This window comes from Leptidea sinapis, chromosome 43 (assembly GCF_905404315.1).
Source record: "Leptidea sinapis chromosome 43, ilLepSina1.1, whole genome shotgun sequence".
Classification (NCBI taxonomy): Eukaryota; Metazoa; Arthropoda; class Insecta; order Lepidoptera; family Pieridae; genus Leptidea; species Leptidea sinapis.
The window spans coordinates 4,084,073-4,102,094 of record NC_066307.1 but is presented as its reverse complement, the minus strand read 5'-3'; the positions used below and the strand labels follow the sequence as shown (position 1 = coordinate 4,102,094).

Sequence of the window (18,022 nt, the reverse complement as noted above, 5' to 3'; positions counted from 1 at the left end):
TTGGTACAATAAATATATTATTAATTTTTAATTTATTATTTATTTATAATACAAGTGGTTTTATTAAAATAACCGAACATACATTAATATAACTATACATTTCTTTTGCAATTACATTTTTAATTTCCATCAGATTGAATTAAGTTACATAATATTCATATTCTATTCTAACAAAATTATTTACAATTTGGTCGTTAGTCTGTCCAGCGTATAAGTTATAGAGACCAGTAAGATAGTTGCAACAAAATCCATCACCGTTACCTATCAAAGACAATTAAATTAAGAACTAAGTAAATAAGACCACAAAATGGAAAACAGAACCAAAAGTTGTACAAAAAGTTCATTTTTCAATTCACTTTGTCCGTTCCATGGCACTGCATGGTAAGCGAAGTGGTATATTTTATCTAAAGGTGATATTGGCATCGATCTTCTCAACAATATGTTCCTGTATCCAGTCTCTTATAACGGGGTGGGCAAGTCGGGTGTACACTCCGGGGAAGTTACCTCGAGCACAGCCCAACCCCCAGGAGACAACACCGATTTGAACACCATCAAATACAATTGGGCCACCACTGTCTCCCTGAAACATGTAGGTTAGTTTTAGAAAGGATGAACTTACGTCTCACATTAATTTGTAAATAATCTTTCGTATGAAAGAAGTGACGACACGAGTAAGACGTCACCTCATGGTAAGACACAATATGTCACGCCCCGCCATCACAATGTGGTTTCATTTAGGATTCTTGATATACCCAACATTCTTAGCGGCATTGCATTACGCTTGTCACTTTGAGACCAGATTTTAAGTTATCCCAGTAATATTTATCACGAGTTAGTGTTTTTAATAGGAGAGAAGACAAACGGAGACGAGGCTTGCATTCAAATTCAAATATTTTTATTCAAAATAGGATTTAAAATCACTTATTGAACATCGAAAACTACCACCCGTTTGAAATAATGTGCCTTAGACCTGAGAAAAACGGGCGCAAGAAACTTAGCGGGCTTTTTTCTTAATTTAGTTACCATATTTTATGTAGTATCAAACAATAACCTTAATCTTTACCTAGCCTGAAGGCGTTTGTTCCATTCCCAGTCTGTGTTATCATTAAGAAAATCATTTATGTATTAATGTTGGAATAACTACTACTATACGCGATATCCGAGACTTTTGACAAATATTAAAATTATCACGTAACTGTTCTTCTATAAATATTTATTTTAAATAAACAACTTTTTGCTACGAAGTCATTTTCAGCTATCAAGTAGTAATCTGAAAGCATTATTTGTGTTTTGGTTTTTACGGGAGCCTAAGCTAGTGCAGTCCCGGCGCCTAAGCTGGGCGAGGCAAATAGTCCATAGAACACCTTACCGTCCAGTCCAGATCGAATCTGCTGTGGATGATCCCGTACAGGAGTGGACTAGAATGACTTCAGATAGAAATGTCGAAGCATGAGGAGGCGCACTACAAATACCCCTATTGGAACTTCTCGACACCCACGACCGCTCGGAACGTATCGAACCAGAATTGCAGTTAAAGAACTAAGACTGCTAACTGAACATAGATACGGCATGACTACGAGTAGCTTCCTTTAGTTATTTTCATAGTATTATGTCCTATGGTATAGTATATTATTATGGGGCAGTGCAGCCGATATTAATACCATCTGTGCTGCAGAAGAGGACTATTCGTTATAAAGAGTCATAATAAGTAAGTACCTAAGTCCTAAAGAATCATTAAAAGAAAAATTTTAAGAAATAAACATCTTTATGTTCATAAGCACATTACTGAATTTGCTTGAAACTGCGAAAATCATAATGTTAACACGAGGAACAAACAAAATCTTATGCCTACTACTCGGTTAAGTCGAGATAGTAAGTATTTTATTGGGCGATGTATATGCTTTTACAATAATTGTGATCCCAGATAATGTACATAACAAATGTGTTACGAAATTCAAATAAATTGTTAAAAAACGTCACCATGGACACCTAGCGTTGCAGTGAGAGTTTTTTGTAACCAAGTTAAAGGTAAATAACTCATGTGGGATCAGGAATATCGTAGCTGTACCAGGCAAAAAGGTTCTTGTGAATGACGCCATTGTTAAATGCCAGATATCAGTGTGATGTCTAAACCAAGTGGTGGTGAAATGTGGCTGCTGGTATATGTATTAATTATTTCTTATAAAAGTCTTCTAAACGGTACCCGTAACATCAAGCTGCTTAAGCTATCATAACTTACCTGGCAAGCGTCTGGCGAGGGTTGGTTGAAGGATCCGGCACAGAACATGCTGTGAGGGTCTATGGACTTGGGCTGAAGACCTGACCTTCTGCAGAGTTTCATAGCTATGGTGGCGATGCCAGCTGACTGGAGGAATGTAGCGCTCATACCACCTTCCTAAAACATTATATGACACAAATTTTTGAATTGTATGTATAATATCTGTGGTTTAGTGGTTTCTAAACTTATTTAAACTACCGTAAGAATGAGTAAGTGTTTCATTCACCCTTGTTTGTCGTATGTCCATGTAGCATGCTGGTGACTAGTAATACTAATCAGCCTAGCGAAACTCTAAGAAAAAAGCGATTCACTCGATCGTATGAAACGTGCAGTCATTGACTGATTGTAAAAAACGGGGATAGCCGAAATCCACTACGTTATAAACTGTTCGCTTTCAAACTTATCCGAATTATATTTCGTGGCCAATCGTCATACTGTAATTACTACTATTTCAAACTTATGTCAAGTGACTGCACGTTTCATACTAAACTAAATTTCAATTTTTATTTAGGTACTCGAAGTCCCGCCTCGTAAAACGTAGTATTATATCCTCTTTGATGCTAATTATGAATATCATTCTAAATTTAAGTCAAATAAATAACACTTTTGAATGACAAAGTTATACGTTTTACCATTAACAACCACTTTGTAATTTATTAAGAAGTAGCAAAAAATTTATTGCCACTTCATAGATAAATATGTTAGATATAGTTAGAATAAATGTGATAGATTTTAAAACATAATTATATGAAACTCAGTATCTGTTATTATAATTACATCATTTATAAATTTATTTTATATTTTATTGATGATTTATATCTGGTGGACGTGGACTCTAATAGTTCCCTAATAACACAGTAATCCTTAGGGAGGGGGGCGGCTGAAAACCAGCGCTGCTTGGAGTACGCCGAGCAGCAGAGCTGACCTTTTGTTTTCATTTTAATTTGTAATCATGAGTAGCATATTAGTAATTCTGTATTTTTTTTTCTTTGAAAACAATAAATGTGATTTTATTTTTTCACTGAAATGTTAATGAACATTTACAGTTTCATCGTTTCATAAATGATTTTTATTTCAATCTACGTAAAGTGATCACAGCAAACGGCTCTCTGTAGCTTTTTGTTACGCGACAAGACGAGCAAATTCCTTTCGCAACGCCGGAATGTGAAGATACCTTAAACTATTTACTGGGCCCTGATAATTGGAGTGTTTTGTGGTGAAGTGTTATGTTCAAATCAAATAGATTAGTCTCACCATCAACTTGCCCCATCCGGACACAATGGCCACCTCATTGGCCGGCAGCTTGGTGTCTCTCTGGACGAGGCGGATGGGCAGCACCCTGGCGGAGAACCTCAGCGGCGTGTGCAGCCTCACGAGGCCGGCGTCGTTCACCTTGGTGGTGCTCACGTAGCGAGGGTGGACGAACGACTCCTTCACGTCGTACATCTCCCCCCCGTGGGTCTTCCACGACGAGCCCAGACGGACGGTCAGGTCGGTCGCGTGAGCTCTAGAGATAAAAACCGAAACTATGTAGAATGCAGTATTTAGGAGTTTATCTGGTGATCATCTTAAAAGGATTAAAAATAAGAAATCTATATAATTATTTATATTTTTAGTAAGTATTTTTATTAGATTCCTTCACATAAACTTCTTCGGAGAAGTAATGAGTGTTTAAGCTCTAATGAGCGATTTAGAAAAGCATTTTTTCACAAATGTATATCAACAACGTTTAAAATGTATGATAATTCATTATGAATAACATCAGTAATGTTGTTGTAAAATATGTTTAAAATAACCTTGCGAATAAAATTTGCAGACTGTTATTTGTTGCGACTGTCCGCAAAAATCACGTAAAAACAAAGAGAGATATGAACCCAGTATTTGTTCTTTTAACTAAATTAGTAAGCAAAATTTATGAACGGTGCGGGCATCGAACCCGCAACCACTCGGGTTACGTCCGAGCGCTTTTCCAACAACAGTCCCGCATTGTTCAAAAATTTTAGTTACAATTTTAATTTAATTAATCCCAGAAATGAGGGTATGGTATATCCCTTTTAAATTCCCTTTAAAAATAACAAATTGTTTATTTTTAAAGGGAAAAAAAAAACAATTTGTTATTTTTTTTGGCTACTTACCTTTATAATATTATAATAAAATGTTACGAAATATGAATATAAATATTAAGGGAGCAAACCCTGGATATCCCTTTTCGGCCTTCTCGACTGAACCATTTTTAATGCAGTGCAATATATTAAGATTTGGTCACTTTGACGTCAGATCGCTAATATTGCATTTTATATTGTTATTAGTTGTTTAAGTTTTATTTTTTTAATATTTTGTCAACAACCAACAGACTATTAATTGATGTAAATGAAATAATATCGTTTGATGGCAAAATTAATAATTATTATTCGCTTTTAGTAATATTTTAAACATACCTGGAAGCTATAACCAAAACTTAGCCTTAACTGAAATGCCTGGATATCATTTTGAAGTCTAAGTTTAAAACTCAAACCTTAGAAAATCAATTAATGAATTTCAAAGCGATATGAGACTTGCCAATAAAAAGCAAGCAAAGGCGACAAAGGGTTAGAAATAATGTTGTCAATGATTCGAAATAAATGTTCTATTGAAACTCGTGTACTATGTCGAGCCTTGGACCATGTATGTTTAGACAAGATGTTTGAGCTATTTTGGGTGTAGAACAAGCAACATTGTCTTGTAAACGCAATCAAATTTTATTTTCGGGGTACTGGACTAGAAACAAGGTTTACGCTCCTTTATAAATATAATTTTTAGAAGCTAGTTTAAAACATAGCATTTTTGCTCTTAATAGTGATTTTCATTATTATAACACTAGAAAAAAGGGATTGCTTGTAACTAATTCTAGTAGGCTTCATAAGACACATAATAGCTTTAAGGGTAAATGTATACACTTCTACAATAAAGTCCCAGCCACTGTTCAGGCATTATCTATAAATAAATTCAAAATGTTTTATAAAAAGTGGCTCTGTCGTAAATCCTATTACTCCACTGCTGAATATCTAAATGATCGGACAGCCTGGGACTAGATTGTGATTATTTTATAGCGATAGAAATGACTGTACAATATTGTATATTTTTATTGAAAAGAGCGCAAAAAAAAAGAATGCTGGGAGAGTTTCTTGCGCCCCTTCTTCTCTCTCAGAGCGCCATTTGTTTCCGAAGCGGTAGTAGTATCTAGTAGTATAAGAAATGACATCAAAAAGAATTCTAAAGGAATCAATTTTGAGAAAATAAATGCCTTTTATGCCTTTTATGCCTAGCTAGCTAGAAATTGATGCATCCAGGAGTGATTGAACTATGATATTTAATTCTTAAAAAACGTTATAATATTCATTATAAATGAGAAAATTTAACTCTTACTTTGTAGCAAGTTATCTAAAGATATTTTTAGACCTAAGGCATTACCAGATCAGTAAACTGCCGACAAAATAAGACGATGACTTCTACAGTACAGGTTTAAAAAGAGTATTCGCCTTTATGAGTTTGCTTTTAGCTGGAAAGTCTATAAGTCGTATCGGTACAGGCATACTGTACCCTGAAAATGATTCCATAGTAAGGCTGTGTCAGGCAAGAATTTTCTTGTCAACCGCGTGTTATAAACAAAACAAATTCTTTTCCGCCTTGACATGCTTGATAAATAGCAAAATGTAAATGATATATTATTATAAATAAAGTTTTGACTAAGAAAGAATATAGTGAAATAAATCTATAGTCTGCTCAGTCAGTAAATGATACTGCCATGGCTAATTTTAAACATTTTACGCGATTTTTTGCCCGATCAACATTGCGTTAAATACGATGAAATAGTAAAGCGGGTTCCGTCTAAATGTTTATATACCAGAGTTCTTGAGCCCCCGGTCCGTGTTACATCAGCTACAGTAGATCCGAGTATTCACCGATAAATTTCTCGCTCGGAGTCGTAAAGAGTCGCAGCCCGGTGTGAGGGGAGATCCCCGGTCGAATACGTGGAACATTAGAACTGAGGAACGATATAGATGGAGCGACCAACTGGATAACTGACATTTTAAACTTCCATTTTGTCCATTTAGAACTTTATCAAGAGTTATTTAAATTTTCCACTTCACGAAAGAGTTCTATTTACTCACAAAATCTACAACCTATCAAGGACCAGGACCCGTACAATACAATATTTTTATTACTTGCCTTTTATCGTAATCAAATTCAGCAGAACAATAGAACAATATCGACACACGAAGAAGAACACAATTTTAAATTATGAAGAATTGAGAGATGAAATATAATCATTCGCAGTGTTTTTTTAGTTTCTTTTTAAGGCTAATTTTAATAATAAATTTTAATCTAAATTCTCCTTTCATGTAACCGTATAACATAAAAAGCCATCGATTTATCTATAATATAATGAATATGGGAAGACTGAGACACGAGACATTATAAGGTACTCAAGCACTATAGGGAACAATTTTTTTTTGGTGTAACAAAGTTTCTTAACATTAACAAGTGTTCCAATAATTTTTATAATATTGGACTCAACCAGTGTTGAAGGAGACGGACCCGTTCTTGCCTCGTCAATTCTTTTTGTAGACAAAGAATATGTATACAATTGTAGATACATCACTTATACAAAAATGGTTCATAATACATAAATATCCACGAGGATATCGAATAACGGCAATTGGCATTGGTATTTGCTTATTACTACAGTTATTACGAAATCCCTTTTAATATGATTTGCGTCTAGTGTTGTAAAATTTGACGTGCGTATTTAAAATAGGGTATAAATAATTTCATTAATTATTAATACAGGTTTCTGTCATATCTGATTTTCGATATATATTTTGTATATTTAATCTAGTCTAATATATTCTGTAGTATTTATAATTCGTATTCATCTGACAACAGGGCCAATCGTATGACTCTTATTTCCTAGGTACTTTTATGCGGATTAAAAATACAAAGGATGTCTCTTTCAAGACCATGTCTCAAAAATTAGGTTTTAAAAGCTGTCAGAAAGTCTTAATAGCTCTCTGTTTTGTTAAGATCACAAATGGGATATTTGTTATTTATTTGCTTAAATTTTAATAACTTGGTCGTGTCTGGAGTCGCTCGGCTTCACCTTACGCCTTTTAATTACACACTCATTGGAATCGCTTAAATTATCCTCTTGTTGAAAAATGTACTTTATGTAGTTAAAACTAAAACTTAAAATTTAAAATAATTTACTCGCTAGCAGGTTTACAGTCATCACATTTCATCACTAACGCGCACTACAGTCGGCTTAGCTCATGGAGATGTCCCTCTAGCAGCCACCTTGCCAAAGAGAATATTTTATCAAAGCGAGATTGATACCAAAATAAAGCAGGATGACAGCTATGTCACAAGCTGATTATCTAAAAGTATTCAGGAACTATAAATGTATATATTTCAGTATATATAAAACAAGCAAGAATTTATAGGCATTTCTTGCGTGCAAGGACTATGCTTTATTGGATACTTAAAACTATAATAATAATAGCCATTAATAACAATCTTTAAAAAGTTAGTTTTAGATTTACATTTAGTTTGCAGTAGACATCGGCACAGATTGTTTTGCTTTCGCATAGGCCTCCCCCAGGCTCTTCCAGTGTTCTCGGTCATGACATGATCTGCTCCACGTCACACCAGCGGCATCTTTTAAAACGGCGCTCCATCTACGACTCGACCTCCCTCTCTTTTTTTTGACTTAAAACTATATCACTTATAATATTTTATTATACCATTTTACCCTAAACTTATGTAATATGGTACTATTACATCTGACGAAGAAAATATAATATATATATCTATTTATGTTAATAGAAGCATTAAACTATCACAACTACATAATCGTAAAATAATGTAGCAAAATGACGTTGACACCCCACGCTCTGTCTATTGTCTTATTTAGGCCCGAGCGTGAAATATCTTGTTTTGTTACAAGCCGATTGCTATTTTGCATCGGCAAAAATACAATTGTACCCGCGAATATAAATTGAAATAGAGGAAGGCTGCAATTCACGGAGGCGACATAAACAATGCCGGCTGCCGGCGAACTTGCCAATTTACAATAAATAGTTTTTCTTGGTCATATCACTTCATATTATGTACTGTGGGTTTATTATTACGTTATAGTCAGATGAGAGTACGTATCCACTAAAATGTTCTACAGGAGCACAACAGGAGATGACGAGATAACGACTGTTTTTGTCTGGCTTAGATATCAAGATAATTTAAAGAGCGGAAAATGGAAACCGATTATTGATAAATCAATTAATTCCCTTTTAGCTGTTCTAATATACAGTAAATTGTAATCATATTTAGTAATTTAATTATAAATTATAGTTGAAATAACGTAAACATAACGCTTAGCAAGTTGAACACAAACGTTTTTAAATTTTGGTTTTTTTTTCTTCAATGATACTGTGGACTTATATTATTTAACAACTAATTTCTAATTATTACTTGGATTGCTCAAGAGTGCTTTTTTAACATGTTTTTATCATAGTATTTTCTTTGATTACCGCGAGTGAGAGCGATACATTTAAATAAAACACTTTTAAATGATTAAAACGCGTGTAATTGTAATGGTTTTACATTAGATGTTTGCTTAAAAGTTAAATTTTTATTTTTATTTTAGTTAACCCGACTTTTCAAGACCTTTCCAGATCTCGAGAAGAGGACACTGTCAGTAAATTTTGCCAAAAACCATCTGTGTACAGCAAATACCACCTCCGAAGATATAAATGGCGCTAAACTTCATAATGACAACTATGAGAAATACTATCTTTGACTCACTTCATCTACAGTCCCCCTGAAAACGAGATCTGGAAAGGTCTTGAAACATCGGGTTAACTAAAATAAAAATAAAAATGTAACTTTTAAGCAAACATCTAATGTAAAACTGTTACAATTACACGCGATTTAATCCTTTAAAAGTGTTTTATTTAAATGTTTTTGTCACTTTTGTTCTCAAACATCATCCAAAGTATATAGATACTTATAATAGAAAACTTCATTTCATCTTGTATCGTAAGTAAGTATAATGATATCTTAAGTGAAAGTTATGCTGTTGTCAGAAGCCCTTAATACACACGAGTGTAAATATTTTAGTACCTATCTTTTAAATTCACAAGTATCGCTCATTTAATAATCGACCCTTCTATTAAAGTGACCGCTCATGCTCGTCTCTTGACGGCTCACGTTAACAAAATACAAATTTTTCAAACCATTTCGCGAACTGCAGTTTAATATTTAAATAGTTCCGAGCTTACAAGCGTGCAATTAACCTCTTTTTAAGAACCGAATAAATTAGAAAGCAAGAATTTCCTTTCCGCAATTTTAACTTCAAACATCAAAATATAATTTGATTTACTCCGAGCAGCTTATTATATTTCTTGGATATCTTACAACTCTTGTAACTTTTCCATTAAAATTTTCCACGTTGGAAATAAGTTAGCTGTCAACACGTCTCGTATCAGACTGGGATTTCCTTACAATACCCGACACGGCAGCTCGAATAAGCGGAGAGTAATTTATAGAAAAATATTCGAATTATTGGGAAATTATTTTAATTATCTTAACATAAACGGCTACTGCTGGTGCTGCAGTGTTCGATTCATCGGACAAGTGTTAGATTTGCCTGCATGAAATTTGTTCGAAGAAAACAATAATAAACTTAAGTGTAATTGTTAACATTAATTATTATTATTCATGACATCAAAGACAGTAATAAATTATTATATTAAAAAAGAGCAATCTAATTTAGTCTTATATCATTTATACATCTAAATAGACTGTGGAGTTGTGAAACTTCGAACTAACCTCTATTGTAAGCAATTCACGCACTCTCAACTAATATTTCTTGCCTATTTTTATCGGTTGTCTAACAGCAAGAGACTCTCATACTATATTATTGTCTTATGTTTTAGTAACAGCATAGATTAGGGTTATGTCTACTTACCTTTTTGTCATGCTTAATCCGTAATTTGAAAGTCGTAAAAACCGAAATGGCGCATTCCAAAATGACTACCATGCAATTTAACAAAAAACTTTTCTTTCACGAATGAATTAAAATGTATTTGGTCCTATCTTGTGCGATGGTACGGAACTCTTCCTGTGACGGCCTGATTTGAAATGTATCGGTTCAAATTAAAATATTGTTATTCAAAATAGGATATAAAATCACTTAATGAAAGTCAAAAACCAAAACAAAAACCCATTCGAAAAGGTGTGCCTCAGACCTGAGAAGAACTGGCGCAACAAACTCAGCGGGTTTTTTTTATGTATAAAAAATGGTTACAATGGAAAATCGTACAATAAAATTTATTATTTAATAGTCTGTGGGCGGTCGCTCAATTTCCAATCAGTGGTATCATTAAGAATGTAGTTCATGTTAAAGTAACCTTTACCACATAAACGTTTTTTAACTTTTCTATTGAATTACGTAATACATATGTTTTGAACATTATCTGGGAGCTTGATATAAAAGCATATACAACGCCCCACAAAAGACTTACTAACTCGACTTAGCCGAGTAGTAGGCATTAAAAGTTTATGTTTATTCCTGGTGTTAACATTATTGTTATGACAGTTTCTTGCAAATTCATGTGCCTATTAACATACATAACATTATCAAGAATATATTAATCTCATGTGTCAATGTGCTGCGTGGCACAATTTTCAGCTGTTATAAGAGTAAACAAAATATTATTATCATTATCATAGTACCATTGCAGAAAATAAAATAATTAAAAATTGTTAATGATCTCTTGTGTGACACTAGATAATATCCAGCAAATAAATTTTAATTCACAGATCTAACAATATACGATACGCAACGAATCATCAAGCAATCAATAAATACGATACGATGTGCGCTTTAATCAAAAACATCAATATTTATCTGTAATTGCGCTAGTGCTTTGGCTTTACCACTTGCACTGATTGTCAACACATTCCCAGGACTAGTACATATCCAATCTTACGGTAAACAGCCGTGCTGCTACTGTTTTCAAAGACGGAGATAAATTTTAACTTCTTAAAAACTATAGATCTACTTCTATATATTTCCTGTTATTTCGGCACATAAAAATAATTACAACATCTGAACAGAATGTTGTAATTATTTTTGTTTGTGAAAGCTTGATCAACAGTCACTAACCTTGTTCCTTTTTGGAAGATATTAATTAGTAAAGCTCTTGATACTTGCAAATCCAATGATGCAATCTACACATATTTCCGTAAGGCTTTCGACAAGGTTAATCATTCTATTTTTCTTGTGAAACTCAAAGGCATAGATATAGCGTGGATATAGGAGACCCGTTGCTGGAGTGGTTTCTTCGTATCTTGCTAATTGGTCATCAATTCTTGTTGTTAGTTGTTATGCTTCTGAGCCGGTTTTTGCCTTTGCTGGTGTACTTCAAGGGTTTAATCTAGGGTCTGTGTTGTTTAACATATTCATTAACGATTGTTCTGTAATTGCTTTAGAAATTCTAAGTTTTACTTGTTTGCTGACGATTTAAAGATCTTTAGACTTCTCTTTCTTTAGATTCTGATTCAAAATTATACAAGAAGACTTAAATAATTTGTTTCAATTATTTTAAAATAATTAATATATTATTTTTGTGTCGTAACAACGATATGGTGTTAAGTGCTTACAAATAACATGTTATAAAGTTTTCTACAAAGAAAATATTTCTTGCAACAACTTATCACATCGTAACGAAGTTACGATTGACAATTAGCTCCGCTGTTATATCCACAAAGACAATATTGTTAGTAAGGGTTTTAGGCATAGCTTCCACTTCCGTACTTCCACTTACTGTACTCGTAAGCACTTCAATGATGCACGCATTAAAATAATTATCTACTCAGCTTTGGTACGAATTATCTAGGTATATTGCATCGCTGTAGGGAATCGAAACTTTAATATTTACTCTCAAAAAATCAAAAGGATACATAAGAGATCTTACTATCATAACCTAGTTAAAACTCTTAGGAGTTACGAGGATAAATTTAATTACTTTAAACAATATTAAACTTCAGTCACTGTCGAATCGAAGACAGCTCGATCTTACTTTCTCATAAAAAGTTATTGAATAAAGTCATTGATAGTTCCTATTTACTAGCTCAATTAAATTTTCGTGCCCCTTTAATGACGATAAGGCCGTCGTCTTTTATATCATTCGTAGAAAAAGCACACGCTCACGTCAAGAACGCTATTCTCCGATTACTATATAGATTGATATTGTATATTTATTTATGGGACAACCAGTAGTTGTTACATTCTAATACGCTTAAATTGAAAATGAGTTAAATGAACAAATTAAGTTATATAAAAATATCTACCTCACCACAGATGGAGTTATTAAGTCTTGATAGACGTGGTATGAGAGAAGATTGCTTAAGGTTAGTTTTGGCAAATGGCTCATGGATCTTAAATTATTATTTTTTTATTATTTAACATGATGTTAAATTATGATAAAATTAGTTGAGAGTTGAACAAGGTATACCAAGATTTATGACCCATAGGTACGTACGTACTGGAACGGTTGTCTCAGTTGGAAAGAGTGCTCGAAGGGAACCCGAGAGGTTGTGGGTTCGAGTCCCGCATCATTCATTAATATTGGTTTCAAATTTAATTTGTATAATTAATACCAGACGTGAGAGTTATCAATTTAAAGATAACAAATTGTTTAATACATTTATTCTTTGGTTAGTGTGTGTTGCTTGTTGGTGTTAAATAAATAGGTAGTCTCTGTGTAAAAATTCCAACAAAAAAGAGCTAATCCCAAATTTTTATTTAATTTCAGTTTGAAAAATAACATACAATATTGTGCCGATGATGTGATATGTGAAAATAAACTCAATAACTTTCAAACCTTAATAAATAAATGTATAAAGTTGCAAATCTGGACCTATGTGCTACCACTAGTTTAAATTAATTCTGTGATCGAAATTCAATCCCAACTCTCAAACTAAACCCCTTCGGGATATCAAGGGTATCGAAATATCCCCGCATAGAGGAATTGAGTGTTTGTCAGTTTACAAAGCACCGGGGATTCCCAGTTGTAGACTCTCGAAATAAAATATCGGAGCTCTCTATTTCAAGTGGATACGTGTGAGGCTATATGACAGCACAGAGTACCTACTCGATATTCAAATAAAACATCGGCCTGTTTGTGATACAATTGATCAATGTTTTCGGAATAAATTCAACATTGGTACTTTAACATTGAATTCCCTTGGCTCTACTGGCTGGTGCTTGTGATAAATAGAAACAATCTGTTGTTCCATTTAACTGGTGCCTATACCACTACTCAACAACGTTTTAACTATTATGAAATATAAGATATTATTGTACTTGGCTTATTTATATATCGAAAATGAAAAGGACGAGAAATTTCCTTTTAATAATCAATAAAATGTATAATATTAGTAACTAGATATTGCTTCATGACCAATAATGTTCTTATGTCATTGTTTGTAACATATTATGATTGGCAATTGGCAACCATTAGGTTTTTGTATAATGATCAAGCGTCTCAGGTAATCTTTTATAAGAATTTCTTTTACTAAATGGTAATATAACATATGAACATAATAAATATTGAATATTGAAAAGTGATGCAACCTTCAAACCTGAAACAATAATCAGTTAACAGAAATCACATCCGCCAATTATAGGAACTGTCGCTGTTTGAGTATAGTTTTTTGTTATTACGGATTGTAACTAAGCCAGAAATAATATATGCTTTAACTTTTATATATTCCTAAGTGATGGCTATTTTTTTTGTTTGGCAGAATTTGTTTACTAACCATTCCAACACACGCACACGGTAAATACGTCTTAAAAATAACTATAACGATATGAGCCGACTGCGACGGCTGGTAAAACATAATGCGATCCAAAGTTGTTATAATAAAATCTATGTTAGTTTTAATAAGATTTTATAACGACAAACAATAATTATAACGCTATTTAATATTACAACATAGTATTTAAATGATTTGCTTTGAGGAATGACGTTCTAGAACGTCATTGGTTTTGACGCTAAAATCAGTGTATAATCAATATTATAAACATAAAATAATCTTTTCTTTTTTAAATACTAATAACCCTTGATAAATACTCGAGTGTAAACAGCTCGATATTATGTCAAGTCATGTTATAAAAGAAGTAATTATTTTCAGCGGTGTTCAATCTGATAATGGTTGTTCGATAAGCAATTCCAACTACCACTTTACGAACTGATGATTGAGCTGGTCCTACCAAATATCGATTAAGCAGCATAAGCTCGTACCTCAACAGGCAATGTGCTGCGGTGAGTATCCATATGTCGGTGAGGACGGATCCTCCGCAGATGGGATATGACCTCTCCCGGAGTGAAGCCTGCCAGGGCACGGACGCTATTGATGTGTTCCTCCCTAACACGATGCGTCGGGTCTCTGAGGGTCCTGTAATAACATACGAATGTGTCATGTTGTCTGTTGCTATCGTCCACCTTACTGCGGTTGTGGCTCAAACTCTTCTTTACGTATTTTTTTCAGGTCATATAGGATAACCCTCGCAATAGAGTTATGTTCAACATCCTTGAAACATTTATTTGTTTAAAATTTGGAGGATTCATTATTTTTTAGTATCATATGCCATCTAAAACTTATGAATGTTTGAATATTTTTGAACACGCCTATTATATGTGTATCTTACAACAGTCATTTGGGTATATTTTATTGGAAATGAAAACAAAAAAACGCTAAAACGTATATCGATAAAAAAGCAAAATGTAGTTATATAAGTAATAAATTAATTGTTATTATTAAATTATACTTACCTCTCCGGCTATTGTTCAAGTTACCTGAAAAATTGCAGACTTTAAAATATTTTCTAATTAATAGAAATTAAGATTTTTAATGAGAGATAACTTGGAGACAACCAAGTCTCGAAGTATTCTAACTCAGAACGTTATTTACGCAATAAACTAAAAGTTATTGCTTCAGCTCAATACATAGCTGATGGTAATAGTGCCGAGTCAGTACGTTGATGTAATGCTAGAAGCTTGTATAAATATAGAGAAAAATAAATATATATATAGCTTAAATGTAGACTAAAATCTTGGATTGTCCTATCTTTCTAGAGGTCGTATGGAACTTGCTGAGGCCAAATTACACTTTAATAATACTTCCCTCCTCACTCAGATCTCCAATCGTTTACATTTTCTTTTAAAACTTCTGACTACCATCACGAGCCCTCATAATGTAGGTACTCTCTTAAAGATAAGTTGTTTTTATTATTAACTTATACCAACCTGGCAGTGATAGCCTAGCAGTGATAAAGCTGCCTTTATTTCTTTGTTATTCAATAACATAATATATACATACCCTTCAGTTCATTCAGTAAGATGTCGTATTTATATTTGTAACGCTTGATCACATCCGATTCGTTCAAAAAGTCTAAAATGTTATTCTTGTGATCTTCGGCGTCGACAGCCAGTTCGCTGTAGTCAACAACTACCGTCTGACTCTTTGTGCTGGACTCAAACCCGAATAATAATAATGTGAGGTACACCAACTTATTCCACGCCATTATATAATCCTGGGTTTGTACTCGTTATTGACCCACACATGTTCATTTCAAGCAACTGAAACGTGTAACATCTACGCCACTCATAAACCTTATCGAAGTGACGTCTTTCCAAGCACGTGATCTCATTCTGTTTTGGCATTAAATGAATTGGCGTGAAATTACATAATTTCATTTATCGATAAAATTTAGAGTATTTTTTAATGTTTTTTTAAATCCTTATTGAAATAATGTAGCAAAAATTACGTAGTAAGCATTGCTAAGAATTTTTAAAGCGCTAAATTAATTAACGACGCTGCTATTTTGTGAGGATGTATGAAAATTTAAAAGCTGATTTTATTTCTATTAGTTGAAGGTATTATGTGAGCCATTATTTATTAAGCGCAAAGGGTGATAACTATTTAAAATTTAAATTAATTAAATCTGTCACTATAAAAAGGTTTCAATATGGAAAACTGCACAACGTACATGAGATATTTAAATAATTTAACACTGATCGTGAACATAATATCTAGATTTTCCTCATCTTATTTTGATTAGCAACTGATAACATACTTTTAGGAGTTAGTAATGTCAAAACTACAGCTTTTACTTAATGGTTGATTATAATATAAATGTGAATGTTTACGCAATACCATTATATTACTATTTTTAATTATATCTATCATAGTATTGTATAATCTCCAACAAAGCTTTAATTAGTACATTGGAATAAAATATCATTGCGTCGTGCGGTCGCAGGAGTGACGAAAACTTCTCCCCGATCATTCAAGGTTTCTGGCATCTAGTGACGTCGTAAGGCTTAACCAGTTTACTGGCTCTTATAATAAGTAAGCCTAATATTTTTAGAAATTAAATTTTGGCTTGCGACTTGACTATTTCAAGTGTAGTAGGTACGGAACTCTTGCATATAATAATTATTATAACTATTAATAATGTTATAAGTAATTAAAACGAAATTCAATTTTGCGTTGAGGCTGAAATTCTATTAATAGGTACTTAAATCCTGTATATTTTTCTGCATTTTATAAAACTTCAAAAATTCATATAATACTCGTATAATATTGTAGTTCTGTTAAAGGAGGAGTTGAAATGTGTAACATAAAAGAACAAAGTTATACAATCAATGTTTCGTACATTTTACTTTGAAAAATCTGCTTCTAAATCTAATTAACAAGTTTTCAGGTACTCAAGGAATTTGTCCGCCAATCTGTAATTAAATTTGTTTCATTCGAAAGAGCTTCGGCTCGGAGCCGGTTTGAAATGGCCGAGGCGAGGTTGTGGTCCAACTTTTATATCTCTCTTTGTGAAACTTAAATCATTCACTTAGCAATTTTATTGCATTGCCATTATTAGGCTTTTTATGGATATGAGGATTGTGGGTTATCATAAAAGTTACGAGACAGTGCGGTTATGTTAACTAATCATCCCCATAGATCGAATTGGAAGATTTTTATTGATGTTCCAGGATTTTTATTTTGCCTCAATTGTTTCCCGCGTGTATTTATCAGTACAAATTTAGTAAATTTAATATGTGGGTTCATGTTGCAATGCAAAATAAAACAGTTTCAGAGACAAAGTATGGCTACAATAGTACAATAGACACTCTTCAACAAAACAGGCTGCCAAATAGGTAGAGAACAAAGTTACCAGACATCTTGTTTGTAACTTTAAGTAGTTACGGCGTAGAGTTGTATTTTGACTCCGAGGTCGAGGATTGAGTCTATGGTGCTCAGGACAAAGGCTGTTACTGGGGAGTGAGTGGCTCGAAGTTTAGCTTAACTACAACGTTTCCTGAGCGAGCGCGGTTCAACCGAGCACTCAACTAACTCGCCTCTTCAACTTAGTGCAATATCTTAAGATGCAATTTTACAGTTTAACTCCTGGTTACTATTACACTATTTTCAGGAATATCTCTTTAAATATAAGCGTACTGATAACTTTAAAAGAATGCATATTACCAGCATTATACCTACATTAAATATAATACGATGAAAATTTGTGTCATTCAATTTGTATTTTCTTATCTATTATGATTGCGTCGAAGAACGAATACAAACTTTTTAAATATTTAATAAAATTTATCTTCTTTAGTATCATTATTATACTTATTATCTTAT

The 18,022-nt window shown here is 33.1% G+C and overlaps 1 protein-coding gene across 2 annotated transcripts; it reads right to left on the bottom strand.

Annotated features, from left to right (window-relative positions):
* Positions 1-25: 25 nt before the first annotated feature.
* LOC126977090 (trypsin-1-like) lies at positions 26-16,032 on the bottom strand. 2 transcript variants are annotated; one of them, XM_050825784.1, is made up of 6 exons: positions 15,701-16,032; positions 15,154-15,177; positions 14,623-14,776; positions 3,533-3,785; positions 2,240-2,395; positions 26-580 (listed from the first exon to the last, which is right to left on the bottom strand). In XM_050825784.1, the coding sequence occupies exons 1-6, from the start codon at positions 15,903-15,905 to the stop codon at positions 401-403; spliced, it is 972 nt and encodes a 323-aa protein (XP_050681741.1). In that variant the 5' UTR covers positions 15,906-16,032; the 3' UTR covers positions 26-400. The 2 variants fall into 2 exon arrangements, with proteins under 2 accessions (XP_050681741.1, XP_050681742.1); XM_050825785.1 differs by lacking the exon at positions 15,154-15,177.
* Between the last annotated feature and the right edge of the window lie 1,990 nt (positions 16,033-18,022).

Excerpts from the sequence above, each read along its gene's own strand:
- LOC126977090 (XM_050825784.1), bottom strand. The coding sequence starts at position 15,905 with ATGGCGTGGAATAAGTTGGTGTACCTCACATTATTATTATTCGGGTTT. Across the intron at positions 14,777-15,153 it reads CTTGAACAATAGCCGGAGAG|GACCCTCAGAGACCCGACGC; the intron begins GTAAGTATAATT and ends ATGTTATTACAG. Across the intron at positions 2,396-3,532 it reads CCGGATGGGGCAAGTTGATG|GAAGGTGGTATGAGCGCTAC; the intron begins GTGAGACTAATC and ends ATAATGTTTTAG.